A 22,281-nucleotide genomic window follows, 5' to 3' on the forward strand; every position below is an offset into this window, starting at 1 on the left:
CAAACAAACATACTTATTAAACACATGCATAAATGATAATTACAACAAATACATACAAATAACGTGCATATGTACTTATACTTATATACATATATATACAGTATATATAGCACACTAATCCAGTTTTACAAAATTAATAAATATAAAATAATTAATAAATAAATACTGGCATAAATGCAAGGGATACATTTAAAAACTTTGCATTTTTAAGGGATGGGCGGGTGAAGTTTTCTCTTTTTAGCGAAAAGCGAAGCAGGTGAGTTTAAGGTCAACCAAATTTTATTACAATACATAGTAAAGGGTTTTCCAATAACAGGTGTTATTTTGAATAGCTCGCTATTTCGGTAGATGCCACTTTTGAAGCTGTCATTTTTTGATATTTGACAAGTACAAACTACGCCACTAATAAAAATGGAACGATACACGCTTAAACAACGCATTGAAATTATTAAAATTCACTATAAAATTGGTGAAAATTTGGCAGAGACGGTTCGTAAAACTCGAACATTTTTGGGTTATCGTGAAGCACCTTGTCGGACCGCAATACAGAAATTGGTGAAAAAAATCGAGCTGTTTGAACAAGTTAGTGATGTGAAGAATAAAACCTGTGCTCGTTGCTCAAGAACAGCCGAAAATATTGCAGTTGTAGCCGAAAGTGTTGAAGAACACCCAGGCTTTTCCATTCCTCGTCGTTCGTTGGAATTAGGCATTCCGCAAACATCATAACACCGTATTTTGCATAAAGATTTGGGTATGAAGGCTTATAAAGTCCAGTTAACACAAGGACTCAAGCCGGCTGATCATCAACAACGTCGTGTCTTTGCTGATTGGGTCGTTAAAATGCATGAAAATAAGCAAAATTGTCGAATCTGGGGCTCAGAAAATCCAAGAGTTATTGTTGAAAAGCCTCTCTATCCTCAATGTGTGACTGTTTGGTGCGAATTATGGTCCGCCGGAGTCATTGGACATTACTTTTTCGAAAATGAAGCTGGAGCAACAGTTACGGTGAATGGATTGCGCTATCGAGAGATAGCTGGACAACGTTTATTTTCAACAAGACAGCGCTAGGTGCCACACAAGCAACGAAACCGTTGATCTTTTATCAAAATAACACCTCTTATTGAAAAACCCTTTAGTACAAAAAAGGAACTAAAAATAAACTAAAAGAATTAAAGAACTTAAACTCTCGAATTCTTCGCGAGCCAGAAAGCGGCAACCAGTTGGGCTGGCGAGCGTAAGAAACGTATCATATCATATATAAGTACAATAAGTGGAATAAACTCGCATGCGATTTGATTAAATAAAAGGTGATCGGAGTGGAGGTACTTTTTCCAATAATAAAGAGTGACTACTATCAAACTACATAAATACATAATTTGTTTCAGTATTTATAGAAATTTCATTACGGAAAGACTTATGGCTCAACAACGCTTACCAATCGCACAATTGTATTAGGAAAATCGACGCTCTGGTTCATCGAAAGTTTTTTCATCGCGCGCTCAGCAACTTATGGCGTTCAGCGATGAGTCCCATTTTTGGCTTAATGGCTACTTTAATAAGCAAAATTGCTGTATTTGGAGCAACCCGAGACCCGAAGTCATTCAAGAACAGCGATTACATACATTGAGAACAACCGTTTGGTGCGGCCTATGGGCTGGAGGAATCATCGACCCAAATTTCTTCAAAGACGAGGCTGGCGCCAATGTAACAGAGAATGGCGAACGCTATCGCCCCATGATAAACGACTTTTTAATGCCGGATGCCGGAAGTTGAAGCCTTTGATCTCCACAACATTTGAAACAATGGATTTACTGCGTCGTCGCTTCGGTGAGCAATTTATGAATTGTGAATTGGCCACCAACTTCGTGTGATATCCACCCTTTGGATTTTTATTTGTGGGGACATGTAAAGTTTAAATGCTTTATGGATAAACCAGTTTGGATTGAGGTATTGGTAACCAACATTGCTAAAGTTATTCACGAGATAGGGGGCGTCCATAAATTACGTGAGGTGTTTTTTTTCAATTTTCTGAACCTCCCTCCCCCCCTGGTGAGATGTCGTGAGATTTTAATCAACCCCCTCCCCCATCCCCCAATCTCACGTGAGATTTTTCAAAATGTGGGTTTCTTATGTAAACGCGTTGGATTGTTATTGTAAAAAGAAAAAAAAGTTGCTTCGTGCTTTTATTTACGACTAGTTAAGACTAGTAATGAATATTGCTGAAAGTTATAAGTGTAATAAAAATTTAACAATAGAAGACTTAAATCGTAACTACTGCGATTAAAAAAAGAATATCTACTCTAATTCAGTCCATGGAGAATCATGCGCGGTTTCTAGAGAGACTATTGGGACCAACATGTCCATATGATTTTCAGTAAAATCATGTGCTACTTCAACTTCGTTCTAATCTAGCCACTCTAAGCCGTTGACGCTTGCGCACAGTAACTCATTAGCTCGTCTTGTGACAATCCGTGAGGGTCGCACTTTGCGGAACATACGCGCTTGCTTAGCTGGTGCAATGTGAGCTGCTCGCCTGTGCTCTGCAGCTCTTGTGATAGATGCGAAGTAAATACCGCATGTACTGTAGCATATTTTCTCTAAATCATCACGTATACTTGGGCAATAGAGATCAATAGGCGTGCTGATGAAGGCATTCAGCGGTTCAATCGGTACGCGTATTAGAAATGGAGCAAATGATTTTCCGTCATGTTCTTTAAAGTCCGGAATTGTCAAACGTCAACCTGAGTGATAGGGCGTTCGGCTCATAGTGGCGCGAAAACAACCGACGGGCTACACTGTACCGCAAATTCAGATTAAATTGAGCTATTTGGAGGATGGTTCTATGTGTAGAAGTCCACGCAAGTGGGGAAAGTTACTGATCGCCATTCACTTGGGAATGGCCAGGACGATTCTTCTGCATATGGTTCAAGCAGCTCACAACAGCCGGGATTAGCCCACGTATCCTCTGGGTAGCTTCCGAACACCCGTTCGGGAGTGAGCTAACGTGAGAAGGCGAAACATTCCAGGATAGCTGGTTGTGCGTTGGGTTTGGGACCCGCCACTTAAAAATCCCCCCCAATGAAAAGTTTGAAAAAGCCTCGGATGAGACCTCCCTATACTGATGACGACCCCTGCAAACGAAATAAGGAATATGATTTGAGGGCATGCACCTGGAATGTCCGGTCCCTTAATGGGGAAGGTGCCTCTGCCCGGCTGGTTGATGTCCTCGTGAGAGTAAAGGCTAACATCACTGCCATCCAAGAGATGCGATGGACGGGGCAAGGTAAGAAAACCATAGGACCTTGCGACGTCTACTACAGCTGCCATGTAAAGGAGCGCAAATTCGGTGTCGGATTTGTTGTGGGAGAGAGACTTCGTCGCCAAGTACTGTCGTTCACTCCGGTGGACGAGCGTCTCGCAACAATCCGCATCGAAGCCCAATTTTTTAACATATCGCTAATTTGCGCCCACGCTCCGACGGAAGAGAAGGACGATGCGACCAAAGATTCTTTCTATGAGCGCCTGGAACGCTCCTATGAGCGCTGCCCCCGCCACGACATAAAAATCGTGCTTGGCGACTTCAACGCCAGGGTGGGCAAGGAGGGAATTTTTGGTCCCACAGTCGGAAAATTCAGCCTGCACAACGAAACATCCGGTAACGGACAGAGGCTGATCGACTTCGCCGGGGCCCGATACATGGTAGTCTGCAGCACCAGATTCCAGCATAAGAAGATTCACCAAGCCACCTGGCTGTCTCCTGATCGAAAAACACGAAACCAGATCGATCATGTTGTGATAGATGGAAGACACGCTTCTAGTGTATTAGATGTAGGTACGATCCGAGGACCCAACATCGACTCGGATCATTACCTTGTTGCAGCCAAATTGCGCACCCGCCTCTGTGCAGGAAAAAACGTGCATCTACCTACGCAAAGAATGTTCGACATCGAAAAGCTGCAATCACAACAGACAGCCAGAAGTTTCGCCACTCGACTCTCACTCCTGCTCTCAGAGAGTACTGCCCAACAAACCGGCATCCACGAACAATGGAGCAACATTTCTCGTTCTCTACGTACCGCCGCCGAAGAAGAAATCGGTTTCCGGCGAGCCCGAAAAAACAATTGGTACGACGAGGAATGTCATGCTGCCGCAGAAAGAAAGGATGCCGCCTATAGAGCCACGCTGCGATCGGGCGCAACGCGAGCCATGTGGGATCGCTACAGAGAGCTGAAAAAGGAAGAGAGACGTATTATCCGAAAGAAGAAACGAGAGGCCGAAATACGTGAGTGCGAAGAGCTTGAGATGCTGGCCAACAGGAACAACGCCCGAAAATTCTACCAGAAAGTTCGGCGGCTTACAGAAGGTTTTAAGACCGGGGCGTTTTCCTGTAAGAACAAAGACGGCGAACTGGTGACTGACGTACAGAGCAATCTTAAATTATGGAGGGAACATTTCTCGAACTTATTAAACAGTGACAGCTGCGCATGTCACCGAGAAAGTGAAGATCCCGATACCCCAATCGTTGACGACGGAATTGTCGTTCCGCTACCCGATCATGACGAGGTGAGAATAGCGATAATGCGGCTAAAGAACAACAAAGCCGCGGGCGCCGACGGACTGCCGGCTGAGCTATTCAAACATGGCGGCGAGGAGCTGGTAAGGTGCATGCATCAGCTTCTATGCAAAATATGGTCGGATGAAAGCATGCCTGCCGATTGGAATTTAAGTGTGCTCTGCCCAATCCATAAGAAGGGCGATCCTGCAATTTGTGCCAATTACCGCGGGATTAGTCTTCTAAATATCGCCTATAAGGTTCTAGCGAGCGTATTGTGTGAAAGGCTGAAGCCCACCGTCAACCAACTGATTGGACCTTATCAGTGTGGCTTCAGACCTGGAAAGTCTACCATCGACCAAATATTCTCAATACGCCAAATCTTGGAAAAGACCCATGAAGGGAGAATCGACACACACCATCTTTTCGTCGACTTCAAAGCTGCATTCGACAGTACGGAAAGGAGTTACCTGTATGCCGCGATGTCTGAATTTGGTATCCCCGCAAAACTAATACGGCTATGTAAGATGACGTTGCTCAACACCAGCAGCGCCGTCAGAATTGGGAAGGACCTCTCCGAGCCGTTTGATACCAAACGAGGTTTCAGACAGGGTGACTCGCTGTCGTGTGACTTCTTTAACCTGATGTTGGAGAGCATCGTACGAGCCGCAGAACTTAATCGCTCAGGCACAATATTTTATAAGAGCGTACAATTGTTGGCGTATGCCGATGATATTGACATCATCGGCCTTAACAACCGCGCTGTTAGTTCTGCCTTCTCCAAACTGGATAAAGAGGCAAAGCGAATGGGTCTGGTGGTGAACGAGGACAAAACGAAGTACCTCCTGTCTTCAAACAAACAGTCGGCGCACTCGCGTATCGGCACTCACGTCACTGTAGACAGTTATAATTTCGAGGTTGTAAAAGACTTCGTCTATTTAGGAACCAGCATTAACACCGATAACAATGTCAGCCTTGAAATCCAACGTAGAATCTCTCTTGCCAACAAGTGCTACTTTGGACTAAGTAGGCAACTGAGCAGTAAAGTCCTCTCTCGACGAACAAAACTAACACTCTACAAGACTCTCATCATGCCCGTCCTAACGTATGGCGCAGAAGCTTGGACGATGACAACATCCGATGAAGCGACGCTTGGGGTGTTCGAGAGAAAGATTCTGCGTAAGATTTTTGGACCTTTGCACGTTGGCAATGGCGAATACCGCAGACGATGGAACGATGAGCTGTATGAGCTTTACGACGACATAGACATAGCGCAGCGAATAAAGATCCAGCGGCTACGTTGGCTGGGTCATGTCGTCCGAATGGATACAAACGCTCCGGCTTTGAAAGTATTCGATGCGGTACCAGCTGGTGGTAGCAGAGGAAGAGGGCGGCCTCCTCTGCGTTGGAAAGATCAGGTGGAGAAGGACTTGGCTTCACTTGGTGTGTCCAACTGGCGCCGGTTAGCACGAGAAAGAAACGACTGGCGCGCTTTGCTAAACTCGGCCAAAATCGCGTAAGCGGTTATAGCGCCAATTAAGAGAGAAGAGAAGAAGATTTGGTATAAAACAAATATGGTGGTTTGACAGTAGTAAGGTATAACGTCGAGGCATGAATGAAATTATTTTCTTTTGAACGAATTAGTGAATGATCTTAATCATACTACGATTACGCTTGAGATTAAATCTTAAGCATGTACAATTTTTTTGTTTCAATCAGAAAAAAATTGCGTGATATTTGCCGAGACCCCCCCTCTCTCCAACGTAAGATTAGATGAGATTTGACTCGACCCCCGAAGGGGCTCGGACAAACACCCAAAAAGGGTGTACGCGCCAACTATATATATACCTATATATATATATAAATCATTTTAAAAATCAATGCCCAACACATCAGGTGCCGCGTCTCTCAAACATTAATGACACTAATGCCATAATGTTACTCACCCAATTTAATACTATACAACTTTTTCATTATTCAAAATTAAAAAAAAACTATTTGTCGTAAAATAAAAAATTTTAAAATAAAAAATATTTTGCTCACTCGCGATTAACCCCTTGCCGTGCAATTTAGCTCGACGAAACTCGAGCCCAAGTGTTACGCGCAAACGCATGGTAAACAGATCAGAATAATATAAACTACTTTGTATCATCAATTATGAGACTCGTGACTAACTCTGGTGGCGTACAGATGGAAACTAACATTCAATTACAACCCAGGCTCGTGATGTTTATGTTTTATCCGAATATCTATTCACGAGCCTGGCTCGTCATATTCATGTATGAGCCAAAATTTGCATCACGAGTCAGACTCGTTAAAGCTCGGCAAGGGGTTAAACCGAGAAAAATTTGAGAGCTTTTGAAAAATATTATTGAGTCTTAAAATTCATATGGTATGTTTTGATTACGAAAAATAATATTTTAAACCAATAAAATAAAAAATTTAAATTAAAAAATCTCGATTTTTTTTTTTTTCAAAGAAATATACCATTAAGTTCATCCATACAGTTATTATCATAAGAATAGCGAAATTACCTCATTCTACTGTAATTATCTTCGCCAATGAAAAGAAGGCTTTTTGTTTTTTTTTTTTCATATTTTCAACAATTTATTTGCATTTTATTAATTAACTCTACATAAATTTCATTCGAGTGTGAAAATATCATTTAATTTTTCATTTTATTTTATACATAAATACATTTATAAAAATATAATAATAATTCTCGAAAATGTTAATGCAACTCAGTTGACAAAAATAAATAATTTTTTTTTTGCAAGTAAATATGTAATTAATTTATGTTTTCAATCGATTAATAGCTTTAACAGTCTGAGAACAATGGAATAAAATATAATAATTGATCGCATAGCTTTCGTGCGGCTAATAAGGCCATTGAGATTCTTTATTTATATATTTTTCTTACTACTTCTTCAAATACAATTCCACCAATCAACAAAGCCATGCACATATATTCGAGTTTCTTAATAATCATTAACCGCTTAGTTGAGTGCAGTTTGTGCGCTTCTATGTACTTCACATATTGGATGCAGTTACTTTTTGCTTTCATCTTAATTATATTTTTATGCCTGATTTTTAAACGCGCGTGTTGCCATTGATATCCTAACCGTCGACGTGTGGTTTACTCCATTTAGGCCGCAACGTAAATTTCAAATTCCTTGTAGGCCACTTCCTCACCGCCATACGGAATGTAGCAGCATCCATGCGTAGGTTGTACTTTGCCCACAGTAATGGTGCCGTCGTGTGTGGCGCGGCCAATGAATAAGGGTTCGCCTTCGGCGGTTTCGCCACCAGGGAAGGCGTTTGGTGGAATGTTGCCATCATGTACGGGCACCCATTGGCCGCCACCCGAGCACAAAACTTCGTATTCGGCGTGTCCGTGTTCGCCGCCACCCCAGGCGATGTAGCAAACACCATGTGAAGGATGCAATTTGCCGGGAATGAGGTCACCCTCGTGACGGGCGCGCCCAATGTACAATTGTTCGCTGCCATCGAAACCACCCTCCACAGCGCTGGGTGGAATGGTGCCATTGGCTGCTGGTACCCAACAGCCTGGACCGCTGCCGCATGGTGGAGCGAAACCCAAGACGGGAGCGCTGGCTTGTTGAACGTCTGCGGTGATTAAAAACGTTGTAAGTATTTTTGTGCAATAGTTAAAATAAGTAAAAATACGTCTTACCATCAATCAGCCAAGTGCCACTGGCACCCCAACCGGTGCATACGCCCACGAAGTTGATGGGAAACAAATTTTGTGCATCGTACGACATGAAGGCTGCCGCCTCACCCTCACGACCCACAGTAATGACATTGTCGTACCAACGCACCCAGAAGCCGCGGAATTCACCAGCTTCCAAAATGCCAGGTGTATGCACTTCCACAACATCGGGCTTTTGGCGATCCTTTCTGATCACCGATTTGGTATTCTCCCAGCCACCAATGAAGACCTCATACATGGGATCGGATACCACGGGGGCGGCGGTCAACGCCAAATGGGCATCGTGCGCGGCACGCACCTTAAATGTGAACACACCGCCAGAGACCGGGTGGAATTGGTATTCCAATTTGTCGGGAGTGTTGATTTCTGTAAAGAGATAAATAAAATTAACTACTTAGTTGTGTGCAAAAGAAATCTACGGATAAGAAGCAGATAATTGGGTTGAAAAATTTGAATCTTTAATTTTTCTTCATTTTCTAGTACTCGGTGCTAATTGGCGCTTTTTTTGACAGGTGATAATAGCTTGTGAGTACAAAATGGGCTAGACACTTTTTGTTGTTGTTGTAGGTGTAGTAATATGCATACGTTCGTTAGTAATAAAAATAGAATAAAAATGCGCTTAACTTAAAAAAAAAAACTATCGGGGTCAATGTGCTATTCAACTCTCTCTTAGCTGATGTGTGCAAATTCCGACACGAATTTCTTGTCAGCTGAAAACTGGAAATATTGATTTAAGTCTTGGCATACCATACACGTTGTAATGCATGTAAATTAGAGGCTACCATATTAAATATTATCGAGGCCTCTAGCAGAGATTTTATTCATGTGAGACGCCTTGATGCGCTAGCTGACTTGAAGCCGAACTGCCAAGAGAAATTCTAACAACAGAACTGGTTTAAACTAGATAAACCCTAACTATAAACTTAGGCTTGAGTTATGTTGAACTGAGCACTTTTGAATGAGTCACGCAACCGAGCTTATCATTTAGCATTGAGCTGTTACAGAAGATCGATATCTACCGCCGTATGCTTTAATTCACTCTAAGAACGCGATTTACTCTGATCACAGAAGTTAAATCTACTATAAGTTGATAGAAAAAATGATAGAATTTTTTTTTTCTAATAGCGGCCACCCGGCCATGCAATGGCAAACCTTCGACTGAATTTCTGTCATGAAAAAATATATTTATAAAAAGGCGGTATAAAAATAAGCTAAGTAATAATATAAGTTCCTCAGTGCCTAAAAACATTAAGATGTGCAACGCAAAATTGGAAGAGGAGTTCGGTCAAACATCTAATAAAAGGTGTATTCAAATTTCAAAATCATCTGTGGTCTATTGGAGAGTACAGCTTCCGTACCAAGCACATACTATAAGATGTCCGTTTCTGCGTTTCCATTTAGCTTTCAAATACATCCTTCTCTAACAATACAGATACCCTATAGAACAGCTCTACCTACCTTGTATGGGATTTGAATTGACGGAAAAAACAAAGCATGATTTTCCAAGCTTTCTCAGGCATAGTTATCCTACGTACTTAAGGTCTATGAAATAATACGTAAGAATATAGGGAGAAAAAAGTGATTTTATTTAATTAATCCTCTTCAAACTTGGCTGCCACATAAAATAAAGAAATCTGTCAGAAAATATACAACGTAACGCGTCCATTCTCATCACAACTGACTTAAAAATGTGCCACAATACACCATAGACCAGCAAATATTGCACAAATACAAGGAAAGTTTTCTGTATAATATTCCAGCAGCATTCCCCGTAAACGTTTGGGGAATGTTTATGCTGCTACAACAACTATAACGACGCACGTCGGTATCTTTCATATATACGATATATTGTTATCTTTTTGCTATCTTTGAATTGGAGCTTACTTCGTCGAGCAGGCAAATAAAATATGGTCAAATGTTACCTGCTCGTGGGATAGCACGTCAAATTCGGCCTAAAAGAAAGATCCGACCACCTCGTTTACTTAGAGCGTCCTCTCTTTCTACTTGCGTTAAGTACAAAAGAAGACAAATCTGCTGACAAAGGACTTTTGGCACAGCTGCATAGCGATGTAAACAATGTCAGTTATCGCTGTCACTGCCCTGCTCTAGCAAGTGGAGTAAGATTTTGCTTTTATCTTCTTATTTAGTTGTTTAGCAAACCGGAGCTCAGCAAACTTCCATGTATTTTTTAGGGTTTACTAAACTTATAAACTCATTTTTTAGGAGGTGCGGAGCACGGAAAGCATGAAGTGAACCATGGCAATAGTTTCTGAGCCCAAGTGTGTCTCCGTACTGGATAAGGAGGAAACCAGTCACAATTACTTCACCTTTGGTCTTCTGCCTCCAAATAGTTGCTTTGTTGGTCATGCTTATGAATGGACTATCGTAATAATATATTGTTCGGGTCGGTCGAAAGAGGTATTTAGGCGCCTGATGCCTGTGTTACGTTGCCGCCATCCTGCTTTATAATTAATACTAAATTCTATGGATTAAGTACAGTACTGTTTTCCTCTAAGCTTTTGCCCCGCTATCGCTGCTAAATATATTATATTAAACTTTGACTCATCTGTAAACAAAACTTTTTGCCGAAGAGCCATTTCATTTTCTTTATATGTATCTATGTTTTGGCAACTTCAAGCGAAGTTGACGGGATTTTTCGGAACTTAGAGACTTTTTGTGTGATTTTATTGTTCAGCGCTTTTCGAATGGTCTTAGGTGGACACACTTTTCCGCCTTTGATTTATAACAGACAATGGCCACATTGGATGGCTCAGTGACCCGCAATATTCCAGCAGGCAGCCATCCATAACTACTTACATATATTATAACTTAATATTCAAATTTAGTGAATAGCGCATGGAAAAAGTCGTGTTTATACTAAAAAAATCCATATCACGAGTTTGGATGAGAAAAGCGCGCTTTCAGTTCACTACCTGTTAGCAGCTCATGACTTCGAACAATTGATATGGAAAAAAAATTGTTTTTGCAATCCAACATTCGTATGTTTTTCAATGTTTATATGTATATGTAAGTAAGAAATTCCAGCATCACCTAGAATATCTAATTAACAATGTTTTGCTGTCTGTCGAGCAGAAGCGCAATAAATTCGTAATGTGGAAAATATTTGTAGAATAGGTTTAAAAAGAAAATAAAACATGACATCATTTCCAACCGAAGCTTGAAACATACTTATATACTTATGTATGTATATAAAACAATAAAATAATTTGCTGTTTGGCTAGAATTTTCTAGGTGGTGTACGCTTATTGCGAGACTATTAAGTAGTACAGCGTTTTACTGTTCAAGCGTGATTTTTTCATTCCGATTTACCGTACGTATGTACATATGTATGCACAAACATACTCGTGTGTCTGCTGCTAGCTACCGGCTGTGCTAATTGTGCGAATAGAGGGTGTAATAAACAAACTGAAAAATAAAAACAACGCATTTGCGCGAAACATGAAAACACTTTTTGTTTGTTTTTATGGGGTTATATACAGTTAGAAGGCCGAGAAAAAGAGAATTTTCCAGAATTTTTTCTTAGAAAACTTTTAAATTTATTCATCTAAAATTGTCTACACATATTATGTTGTCTTTTAACAGTATTTTACGACTTAGTATTAGTTAAAATATTTATTTGGAAAGGAGCTACAGCTGAAAAGACGGAAATAATTTTTTTTCACAAAAAAAAAATCGATTTTTAACGAAATTTCGACCTTAAATTGTTTATAAAAAACAAGAAAGCATATTTTTCGGTGAGAAAAAATCTTTGATTAATTACTACAAAATATGTTTAAGAAGCTCGTGTTAAAATTTGAGACTAATCGGTTTAGCCGTTTTTAAGTAATGTTGGTCACCGACTTTGAAAACACCATTTTGAGAAAAACGCGCTGCCGCTCCGGCCTTGTACTTTCAATCACTCTGAAACGCCTTTTCAAATTTGCGTGTAACTTCGAAAATATTCACTGGAACGATATTAAATTTTCTGTGTGTATTCTTAAATATATGTACATTAAGAAACAAAAAAATTCTGAAAATTCTAACTGTATACGAGGGCGTCTTTTATATGTCGGGATTTGGCAACCCTGGTGTTGCAATCTGGCAACTGACAGCTGTATCGCAAAGTTTGACATTTTTTGGCTTTAACGTACTCAGAACGTTTTGAAATACCAGTGCTATTTGTGTTGTTTACAGTAACTTAAAAGATTCATCTCGGCCCAAAAATGGAATTAAATTGTGAACATTTTCGTGCGATTATTTTTTACAACTTTCGTGGATTAACTCAGCAACATTACATGGATGAACTTAATTCATTTTTTGGCGATGAAGCTCCATCAAGGACCAGTGTTTATCGATGGTATGGTGAATTCAATCGTGGTCGTAGTTCACTCCAAGACGAATTTCGTGAAGGTCGTCCAAAACCAGTTGTTGTTCCGAAAACCATTGATGCTGTGCGCGAACTGATATTGCAAGATCGTCATGTGACCTATCGTGAGATTGAGACAATCTTAGGCATTAGTGGGACCAGCATACATTCAATATTGCATAAACATTTGACTGTCAAAAAAATTTGTTCGCGTTGGATCCCACACAATGTGTCAATCGCTCAAAAAAAGGTTCGTGTCGATTGGTCGAAGGAAATGCTCAAAAAATACGATCGCGGGGCTTCGAAACACGTCTATGACATCGTGACAGGTGATGAATCATGGATTTACGCGTATGAGCCCGAAAGTAAACAGCAGTCGACTGTATGGGTGTTTCAAGATGAGCCAAATCCAACAAAAGTTGTTCGCGCACGAAGCACTTCCAAGCAAATGGTCGCCTGTTTTTTCGGAAAAACAGGACATGTCGCAACCGTACCACTAGAACAACACAGAACAGTAAATTCTGAGTGGTACACAACCATTTGTTTGCCAGTTGTCTTCCAAGAAATTAGGAAAACCAATCGCCAAAGACGGATCACTCTTCACCAGGACAATGCGAGCTCTCACACATCGGATCAAACAACTGCATTTTTGGGCACCCAAAACATCGAATTAAGGATAGGTGAAATTTTAAGAATTAATATATATTAAATTATTGATAAACTTAGACAAATCAATTAAGGTTTTCGTTTCTTTTCAGCTCTAACTTTCCATACCACAGTCTGATTTCCACCCGAAAAACATACCTTGTTTTTCAAAAGTCCGTCATTTTTGTTTTTTTTTTTTAATTTCCATTGTAGCACCTGCTAGAATGATAAACCTACAGCATAATAATCAGTTTAACGTTTTCGTTTCAGATGTCCTGAAGAGTCAAAATCCTGTTGACAAGCCACCTACCTTTTTTTCCAGACGCTTACTTTGGTACCATACTACTACAAAAAAATATGTAAAAAAATAAAAAAATGTTTCTGTTACTATTTCATGTCAATAATAACATAATATAAAATCAAAACGATCGCATTTTACTTTCTTAAAAAAAAAAAATCGTAAAAAATATCTATAAAAAATAAGTACTTGACCAAACTACTACCTTAAATGTTAAATCAAAAAATGTGTTTGGTATTTTTTAAACAAAGCTTAATTTTTTTTCGTCATAATATTATATTTATTTTATTAAAATCCGTTCGACTACTTAGAAGCTATTAAATTTTGAAAAAAAAAAAACACTACCCTGACTTTCAACATGCCACAGTTAGCGCCAATTTGAAAATGTTTTAAAATCCTCTTGGATTTCAAAATTCCTCATATAGAGGTATGACTATTAATCTCAAAAAAATCTAAGCACTAATTGCACTTTTTATTTTAATATTTAATATCTTTTTTTCTAAGTTAATCGGCGGAGTAAGCAAAAATTATGATTTATACACCTAAAGGTTCCAAATCATTTGCTTGCAGTACTCACTGTTAGCGATCACATCGGCTCCATATTTACTTTTGAAAAAGTGTGATCAGCTGTTGCCCGATTCGGAGCGCAAATCACTAAAGAAAATTGTTTTAGATGCATCACTAGTTGATAGGTTACTTTTATATTAATGACTCTCTAAGGGCAACAATTTCGCTTATTCGCAATGCCACTGAGTCAGATGGGAGATTTGATCGTTTTAATAATTTTTTACTGAACATTGATTTTATCAATAAATTTCCAAAATGTGTAAAGGTGTTTAGGTCTAGGTCTTTGTTTGCATGATAGTTTACCATAATATCAAAATCAATGTATGCCTTCCAATAGTTCTATATGTCTAAAAAGTACCCGTTATGTGTTTCTACGCAGTTTTCTTTACATTTTATTTGGACACGAATATATGTATAAATTTTGTGTTTTTTATTACTTTATTTGCTTTGCCACAACAGTTATCGTGAATTTGTTTTACATAGCTTGGTTTTGCATAGAAATTTGCCCGCATAAGTTTGACAATCAAACGCACTCAACATAGGGCGCCGCCAGCCACCTACCTTGCAATACATTTGTATGATATTCGAATTAGCTATTAAGGTCAAGTTTATGCATAGTTTTTGTGCTTGACGAATGTTGTGATGTCATTATTATTTTTCAGCATTACGCGCATACTTAGCAACCACATAAACATAGTATACATACAGACGTACATTTGTAATCGGTATAAAATATTTATGACTGCTTTAATGCTTTGAAATGACGCTATCATTTGAAGCTCTTGAGTAGATACATGCTTTGCTCAATAAACATAAAGTGATTCATTTCATATTCATTATGAAGTGATTCATTAAAATGTAAACGCAAGAAAAAGAAAATGCAAATTTAATGGTGATTATCACTAATTGATCTCTCCATGTAAAAAATACTTCTCTGTAAAGAAATACCGCCAAAAAGAGGCTGACAAGATTTCTGAATTCTAATCAGTTAAGATGTGCCGGATGCAAAGCTGGCACAATACATTTGTAGGCGTATGGAAATCTCACGTACGAGTGATTGAGGATCGAAAATTGTTTACAAATTATTTAATACTAGGGACCTTTCGCCTGCCTTCGCCATTTAGTGACACCTTTCCTTATTGTTAAAAAATGGAAGAAGTAAAAAAATAGTAAAAGAAGAGTAAAAAGATTTAAAAATATATAAAAAAAAGTAAAATCTTAGTTCAAATTCCTATTTTCTCCATCACCGATATGCTCGACAAATAATAATAGCAAAGTTCGAAGACCGAATGATGTGCCGTGTAAACATAGCACATTTGTTCGATAATCGAGATTAGCTTGAAGTCCAACGCAAAGGGCGCCCTTCTTGATATGCGTACATATTTTCTTTGTCTCTTAGCGCACTTAGCCCGACAACAGCGATAGGAGATGAATACTGCTTAAAACTTTTTGTTTTTTACAGATAAGTTGTTTATACAACTTTCTTAATCATATACATATGTACATATATGCAAATGTTTTTTATACATATGCAATGCAATTAAAGAAAAGAATTAAAATAGCATTAAGCCAGCTGTTATCTTTGGAAGTTGAGTAAAATAATACATAAACCAGTTCATAGTAGACATTCCGGTTATTAATTTTTGATTACAAATAATTGAAAATAGCTACTTTAAGTTTTAATATGGGCAAGCCTGGGCTGTACTGTGATTTTGCAATTTTTTATTAGAATCGAAATGAAATTATACCAATTTTCCCGATTCTGAAAAAATTATTCATTGCGTTTTAACACAATTTAAAAGGCTAAAAACTGTATAATTTTGCTTTTCAAATAGAATCGGGTTGCAGAACGGACATGAATATATGTATACATATTTTTAAACTTAATTTAGCTTCAAAACTTTACGAAATCTTAAAAATATTTTACATTTCTTTATGAAAGTCTTATCTGTTGCTCTAGAAAAGAAATATTTCAGTGAAAAATATTTGATTACGTCAAAAGTCTATAGCTGTACATAAAAAAACGGACTGGTAGTAAACAAATTACGATACTATTACGCATACCTACATACATACATACATTTTTTCATTTTCTACTAAATAATTTATTACCACAATTGGCGCGGTGGCATTGCGTTTTAACTTTTTTTCCTGGAGGTCCCCTGTGAATTCTATACTAACTGTATTCCTCAGTTGAATCATTTTATTAGAGAATTTTCAATATATTTTATTTTGAATTATTGAAAGTATACGCTGAGGCTTATAAGAAATAGAAAATAAAAATGAGCGAAAATATCCGAATTTTTTTAAATCAACACATTCAGTCGCATTCATCAAATTTGTCGAATTTGATTGACAGTAATGAAGGGGAAAGAGTCACAGGAGTAAAATTGGCCCAGCGATAGTTTGATGGAATTTGATTGGCAGCAATGAAGGGGAAAGAGTCACCAGAATAAAATTGGTCAACCTACAATTTTTCGTATATGATTATACAATTCTTTGAATTCTGTTTAAAAACACTCATTTTTATGCAAAACAATGGAAATATATAAGTACATACGTGTAATATTGTTAATTAATTTTAGCTCGCTTTCTTTACCGCTTGATGATGTGCTGGCTGATATTCTGCACATTAAGTCGACTACACAAACCGATGTTGATGACTTTTTTGTTTTATCTTTTCATAAATTGCTCCGTCTTTGTTTATCCTCTCTCATTACTTTTTAATAGATCTTTGGAAAGGGGTGTGCTCATCGATGCTTCCGTACTTCCGTACACCTATTTGCAAAAAAATTAATATGATTGACATAATTAACTGCCACCACATTTCTAAATTGTCGACTGTTTTTTCTAAAATACGAGTATTTGAATACATAGCTATTCAGAAAGTGTATTTTTCAGTCAAGCGCCTAATCTCTACCAACCAGCATGACTTCAAGACTGGTAGGTCCACTGACACTAAACTTGCTGCTTCGTGCTGAGTTTTGTACGTCTGCCCATGAGGATAATTTGCAAGTTGACACCATCTATACCGACTTTTCTAAGGTAATTGATATAAGTTAGTCTCTGACACTTGCTGGCAAACTAGCTAGTCTGGCTTTTCATTCAATTTTTGTAACTGTATCACTCCTTTCGTAATTGTGTAATCGATAATATTTCTCCTTAAAAGTTTTATAGCTTCATCTGGTGTTCCCAAAGTAATATTTACGCCCCTTATTTGCTATTTTCATTAATGCTTTGTATATTGAAATACTTTTTATATGCGGACGACTTACAAATATATTCCACCATTAGTAGTCTTCTTCAATAGTGATCTTCATTTGGTCCACATTATTTAGATTACCATAGGAAAGACTCGCTTCCAAATTGCGTTTTTTCGATTCGCTCTACATACGATCTCGGAATCTCGTCAACCCAATCCCGTATAGTACCAGATGTTAGTTAAACCTCAAATCCTTAAACTGCAGAGAACTTTTCTCCCTCTCTCGTTTCTCTTAGATAATATTAATGGGAGAATTGATTGTCGCTTTTTTCAAGAACGCATACATTTTCACATCCCTTAACGCTATCTTTGGGGAAATGGTGTGTTTCTTGAAAAAACTAGAAGCAGCTATGCTATCAATAACTTTTTTTTTTAAACGGATTTTTCAGTAAACTTGAACCAGATGCATTCCATCTGTAAAAATACATTTATTTATTCACAAAATGTGAAAGAATAATTTTAGTGTCACATGAATTCTCGAAGCTTAAGTTAGAATTGCCAATAGGCTGTCAGTAAACAATTCTTACATAAGGCTTGAGAGGCAAAATATTCAAAATTTCAATGCAAAAAGTGCGCCTCTTCGAGAGGGACAGATGTCTTATTTTTTGGGCCATACAATAAATCTATGGGCAGCATTAAGAAAAAGATTTTTTTGGTTCCTCCTAATGTGCATACTTACATACATGCATAAATACGAATTTTATAGAGGAAAAATTGTTTGAAACTATAATTTTATTAGGTTAGCCAAGCCTATTCTAATTTTTATAAATTGAAAGTATTTTAAAATTGGAGCATAGCGTCTGTACGCAAAAAGGTCAAATTCTAAATTCAAGTAGCTTGATTTTAATTTAACGAGTTTCAGTAATAGGATTGATACATTTTATTGTGAAGACACTTCGAATTTAAAAAACGCACACACATTTTATAAACAGAACAAAGCTCCATTTCTTTAATTTGCTATTTGTTGCATATATTTAGGAGAATAAGCTTCGAAAAAGGACTATAATTTCAAGCTCTAGTTTTTCAATGCGAGTCTTCAGCTAAGCTAGGATAAGTTTTAAACTTACATATGCTGTTTCTTTTTCTCGAAAAAATGTCACCTTTCGAAAATGTTGCATATTTCACATGAGAAAAAAACGAGAAAAATTTAACTCATACCCCAATAATTTATGTACGTATTAAAATACATATACAAGGTGACGCAAAATTAATCATCCAATTTTGTTTTGGAATAACCTTTTTAATAAAAGAAAAATTATTTTAAGTGGTGGAAATCTTTATTTTGTCAAGAAAAGTAAACTCTTAGTTTCAAAATTATTCATGGTTTATTGATGTAAAATCAGCTAAGGCAAATAAGTTGTTTTTAAAAATTTTATAAATTTTTTTTACTTATAGTTAAGTCAATTTATTTGGTGGCACAAAATTAATCATCAAATTCGGTTTTTGAATAACTTTTTTCAAAATAAAAAAATATATTTTTTAAGTGATGTAAATGTTTATTTTGACAAGAAAAGAAAACTACTAGTTTCGTCAACAAAACGTCACACAATTAACCCTTAAACGACCATTTTCTTCTTTTATTACGAAAAACTGTACACGTTCCGGTCGAGCTTTTCATGTCTTAAGCTTATTTTTGCTACAAGCGATCAGGATTTTAAATTTTCCCTTTCTTATAAAATCATCAAAATGGGAATTATGCGAAGATTTCAATTCAAAATATATTCATGGTTTATTAATGTAAAAGCAGCTAAGGCAAATAAGTTGTTCTGTACAAATTTCATAGAATTTTTTCTTATACTTAAGCCAATTTATTTAGTGGCGCAACATTAATCATCCAACTTGTTTTTGAATAAGGTTTACTATTTAAATTTGCACTAAAAAAATGTTAAGTGATGAAATTTTTTATTTTGAGCTGTACCTGTTTGTATGTTGTATACTGCAGCTGTCTCGTACACAAGTGTCAAATATGATTGACTTACGACGCCGTTTCCAAAAATTATAAATCTTTGGATAGAGTTAGTAATTTTGCGCCCCCTTGTATTGTGCATGTATGCATGTAGTTCGCCACTTGCTGATGGCTATATATGTATCTAATTTATTTTCCATCATTACTGATATGAAATTATATAGCAGTTGTGTGTATGTTTTTTATTTCAATTTACTACTATTTACTTGTTTTTTTAACTTGTTTTGTTTTCATAAGCTTATGTATTTCAAAAACAAAAAAATGACACCTGGGGCCTTTCTGCTGTTGTTCTTGCTTTGTTTGTGTTTGTGTCTTGCTGTGTTTCTTGTTTGACTTGATAATTAAATTTTTATTCTAACTTCACTCAACAAATAAATTTTCGATATGTATATTACATACATACATATGCATTATATAGTATATGTTAATGTTCATATATGTACATATATACATATAGTATGTATCTAATTATACTTGTATGCGTGTATATAGAGGCGCTGCTTCAAAAAATGCACCCACTTAGAATATTAATAAAAATTTAAAAAGCAAGCAAAAGGAGAAAGCAGCTGGCCCATAACTCTGTGTGTACTTATATATGCATTGTTATTTTTGGAGCCAAGGCATATACAATGTATGTACGTAGATATATACATACATATGTGCATATGTACATGTATTACTTGGATTTCGTTATAATTTCATTTAATTCTCAACGCTGACAGCAGCAACGAACAACGCGACGCTATTTTATTGAAAGCTGGGCGGCAGCTGTTTTTGATTTTTGTTTTTTGTTTTCGTATTGACCGGCAGAAGCAAAACAAGTCTCAAACATTTTGTGTAGAAATATGCTAAACATGCACACATACATATACGTTTGCATACATACATATATGTATGTATATGTATTAATATTTACATTCTTCCCAAGTTTGCCTTTGCTAACAATACTTTTTTACTTGAGAATGACATAATGCTCTAAAATTTGCATAAAGCAAATCAATGCTAATTTAGATCGCTTTTATTTAGGCACACATACATATGCATGTACATACTTGCCATACATATGCCTTAATGACGATCAAGAACGTTTAAAGTTTTTATATATTTTATATGCCAACTAGTGATTTTATTTTTCACCCCCAACACTTTTGGGGTTACTTTTCAAGCATATATGTATGTACATATGTACTCTCTTCTCGTGTTTTTTTTTCATACACATTGCACACATTACAGTTACTAAATTCATCACTTACCAGGCATATTTTTGCTTTCTTTTCTGTTATTACACTAATAATACAATTGAAATTTTAGTTCAAATATTTGCTTTCTTAGTGCCTCTATAATTCACTTGCGCACTCAACGAGATTCAAGCTAAAACTGAAGCTAACAATTGTTTGGGAGCTTCCAAGTGCTTATTCGCCGATCGTCGTATTCGCATACTCGTAAGAAAATTTCATTCGTTGTAGTGGCATAGAATGACTAATGTGTCAAATGGGCACTGGCCATAACAAGATGTTCTGGTATGTTGTTACTGTAAAAATAATATAGGTTTGCCGATTCTGAGGTCGTTGCCGATGCGCGACAAGTATTGGTGTCAATGTTGGAGACGTTATACATCCCTATGTACGTATGTGTGCATGTATGTTGATTAATGCCGGTGGTGTTTGCGGCGGTGTTGTTGCCGGCGATGTTGCTGTTGGTATTATTGTTCCGTTGTCGGTGTTGGTGCTGCTGTTGTTGTTGATGTGGCATAGAATTTATTTCATTGTAAGCTTCGTGTACCTATAACGAGTACGAAGGCAAAGTATTGTAGGTAGATAGGTAGGTAGCTCGGTATGAATGCAGAGAAGTTGTTTATGAAAAGCACAACTGATGTCACCGCGTAAGACGACGTTGTTATAGTTTTTCTCGACACGAGGTATAATTATTTGTCTTTTTCTGACTTTTAATTTCTAAGTAGCTTTGTTTCACAGCAAAGCTATAAAATACTAAGATTTGATCTGGTAACTCTGATAAATAAAAGTACAGTTGAATAAATGCTAGAGAGAAAGGGGTTGAGTTTTGAATAGAGAAAATTAACATACATACAAACAGTGACCAGTTACTATTTTTAAAGACGACGTATTTTTTTGTTTGAAAAAAAAAGAAGGTAAATCTGAGTCATTTTGTGCTCTAAATACATTGAAAGCCACCCTTGTCAACAAGTGCCGTTTTTAACTAGGATTTAATATTTGACAACATACGATCGAACGGCCTTTGAAGTGTTTGTTGAGAGAAGGGTTATAAGATACATAGTATATTTATGGATCTTTGCGCTTCAGGGAAACGAATGCAATTAAGAAATTTGAGCTTCATGAGATACATTTATGGGTGTTAAGCTAAAAAAAAGATTAAATTAGAATATTTTCTTGTTATCAAAACACAATGAAAATATTGGTATATGCCTTGCGAAATTGCTGTGTATGACATTTGAGAATAGAACAAGGAAAATGCAACCTTTTCACAAGTTCAATATATAATATAAGCAAATATGTGTACATGTATGTATATTGAATATAATAAAATAGAATGATTTACTCCTATTTTTGTATCTGACGCTCTACTGTACACAGATAAATTTAAATTAGCTGGTAGCGCTTACCCTAACTTCATGTTTTAGCGTAGAATATCAGTGATTAATTTTGAGAAAAGAACACGCCACCCTATAAATGTGCAAAAATTTGACAACCCTTGCGCAGAGCAGAATAAAAGCGACATTATTATGAGAAAAGAAAACACCAAACTATTACTGTCATATGTATGGATGCATATATGTACATATGTATGCGTATATAGCGAAATATTTACGAGCCTCGTCATATGAAGCTTCCAAAAGTGATATGATTTTTCAGTAAA

General features: G+C 37.0%; 1 protein-coding gene across 1 annotated transcript; it reads right to left on the bottom strand.

The window, feature by feature from the left end:
* Window positions 1–7,419: 7,419 nt before the first annotated feature.
* LOC128866366 (C3 and PZP-like alpha-2-macroglobulin domain-containing protein 8) lies at window positions 7,420–20,755 on the bottom strand. Its single transcript, XM_054107037.1, has 3 exons — window positions 20,640–20,755; window positions 8,247–8,648; window positions 7,420–8,179 (listed from the first exon to the last, which is right to left on the bottom strand). Exons 1-3 carry the CDS (start codon window positions 20,644–20,646, stop codon window positions 7,698–7,700), a joined length of 891 nt encoding a protein of 296 aa, XP_053963012.1. The 5' UTR covers window positions 20,647–20,755; the 3' UTR covers window positions 7,420–7,697.
* Between the last annotated feature and the right edge of the window lie 1,526 nt (window positions 20,756–22,281).

The sequence above is a fragment of the Anastrepha ludens genome, chromosome 6 (assembly GCF_028408465.1).
Source record: "Anastrepha ludens isolate Willacy chromosome 6, idAnaLude1.1, whole genome shotgun sequence".
Classification (NCBI taxonomy): domain Eukaryota; kingdom Metazoa; phylum Arthropoda; class Insecta; order Diptera; family Tephritidae; genus Anastrepha; species Anastrepha ludens.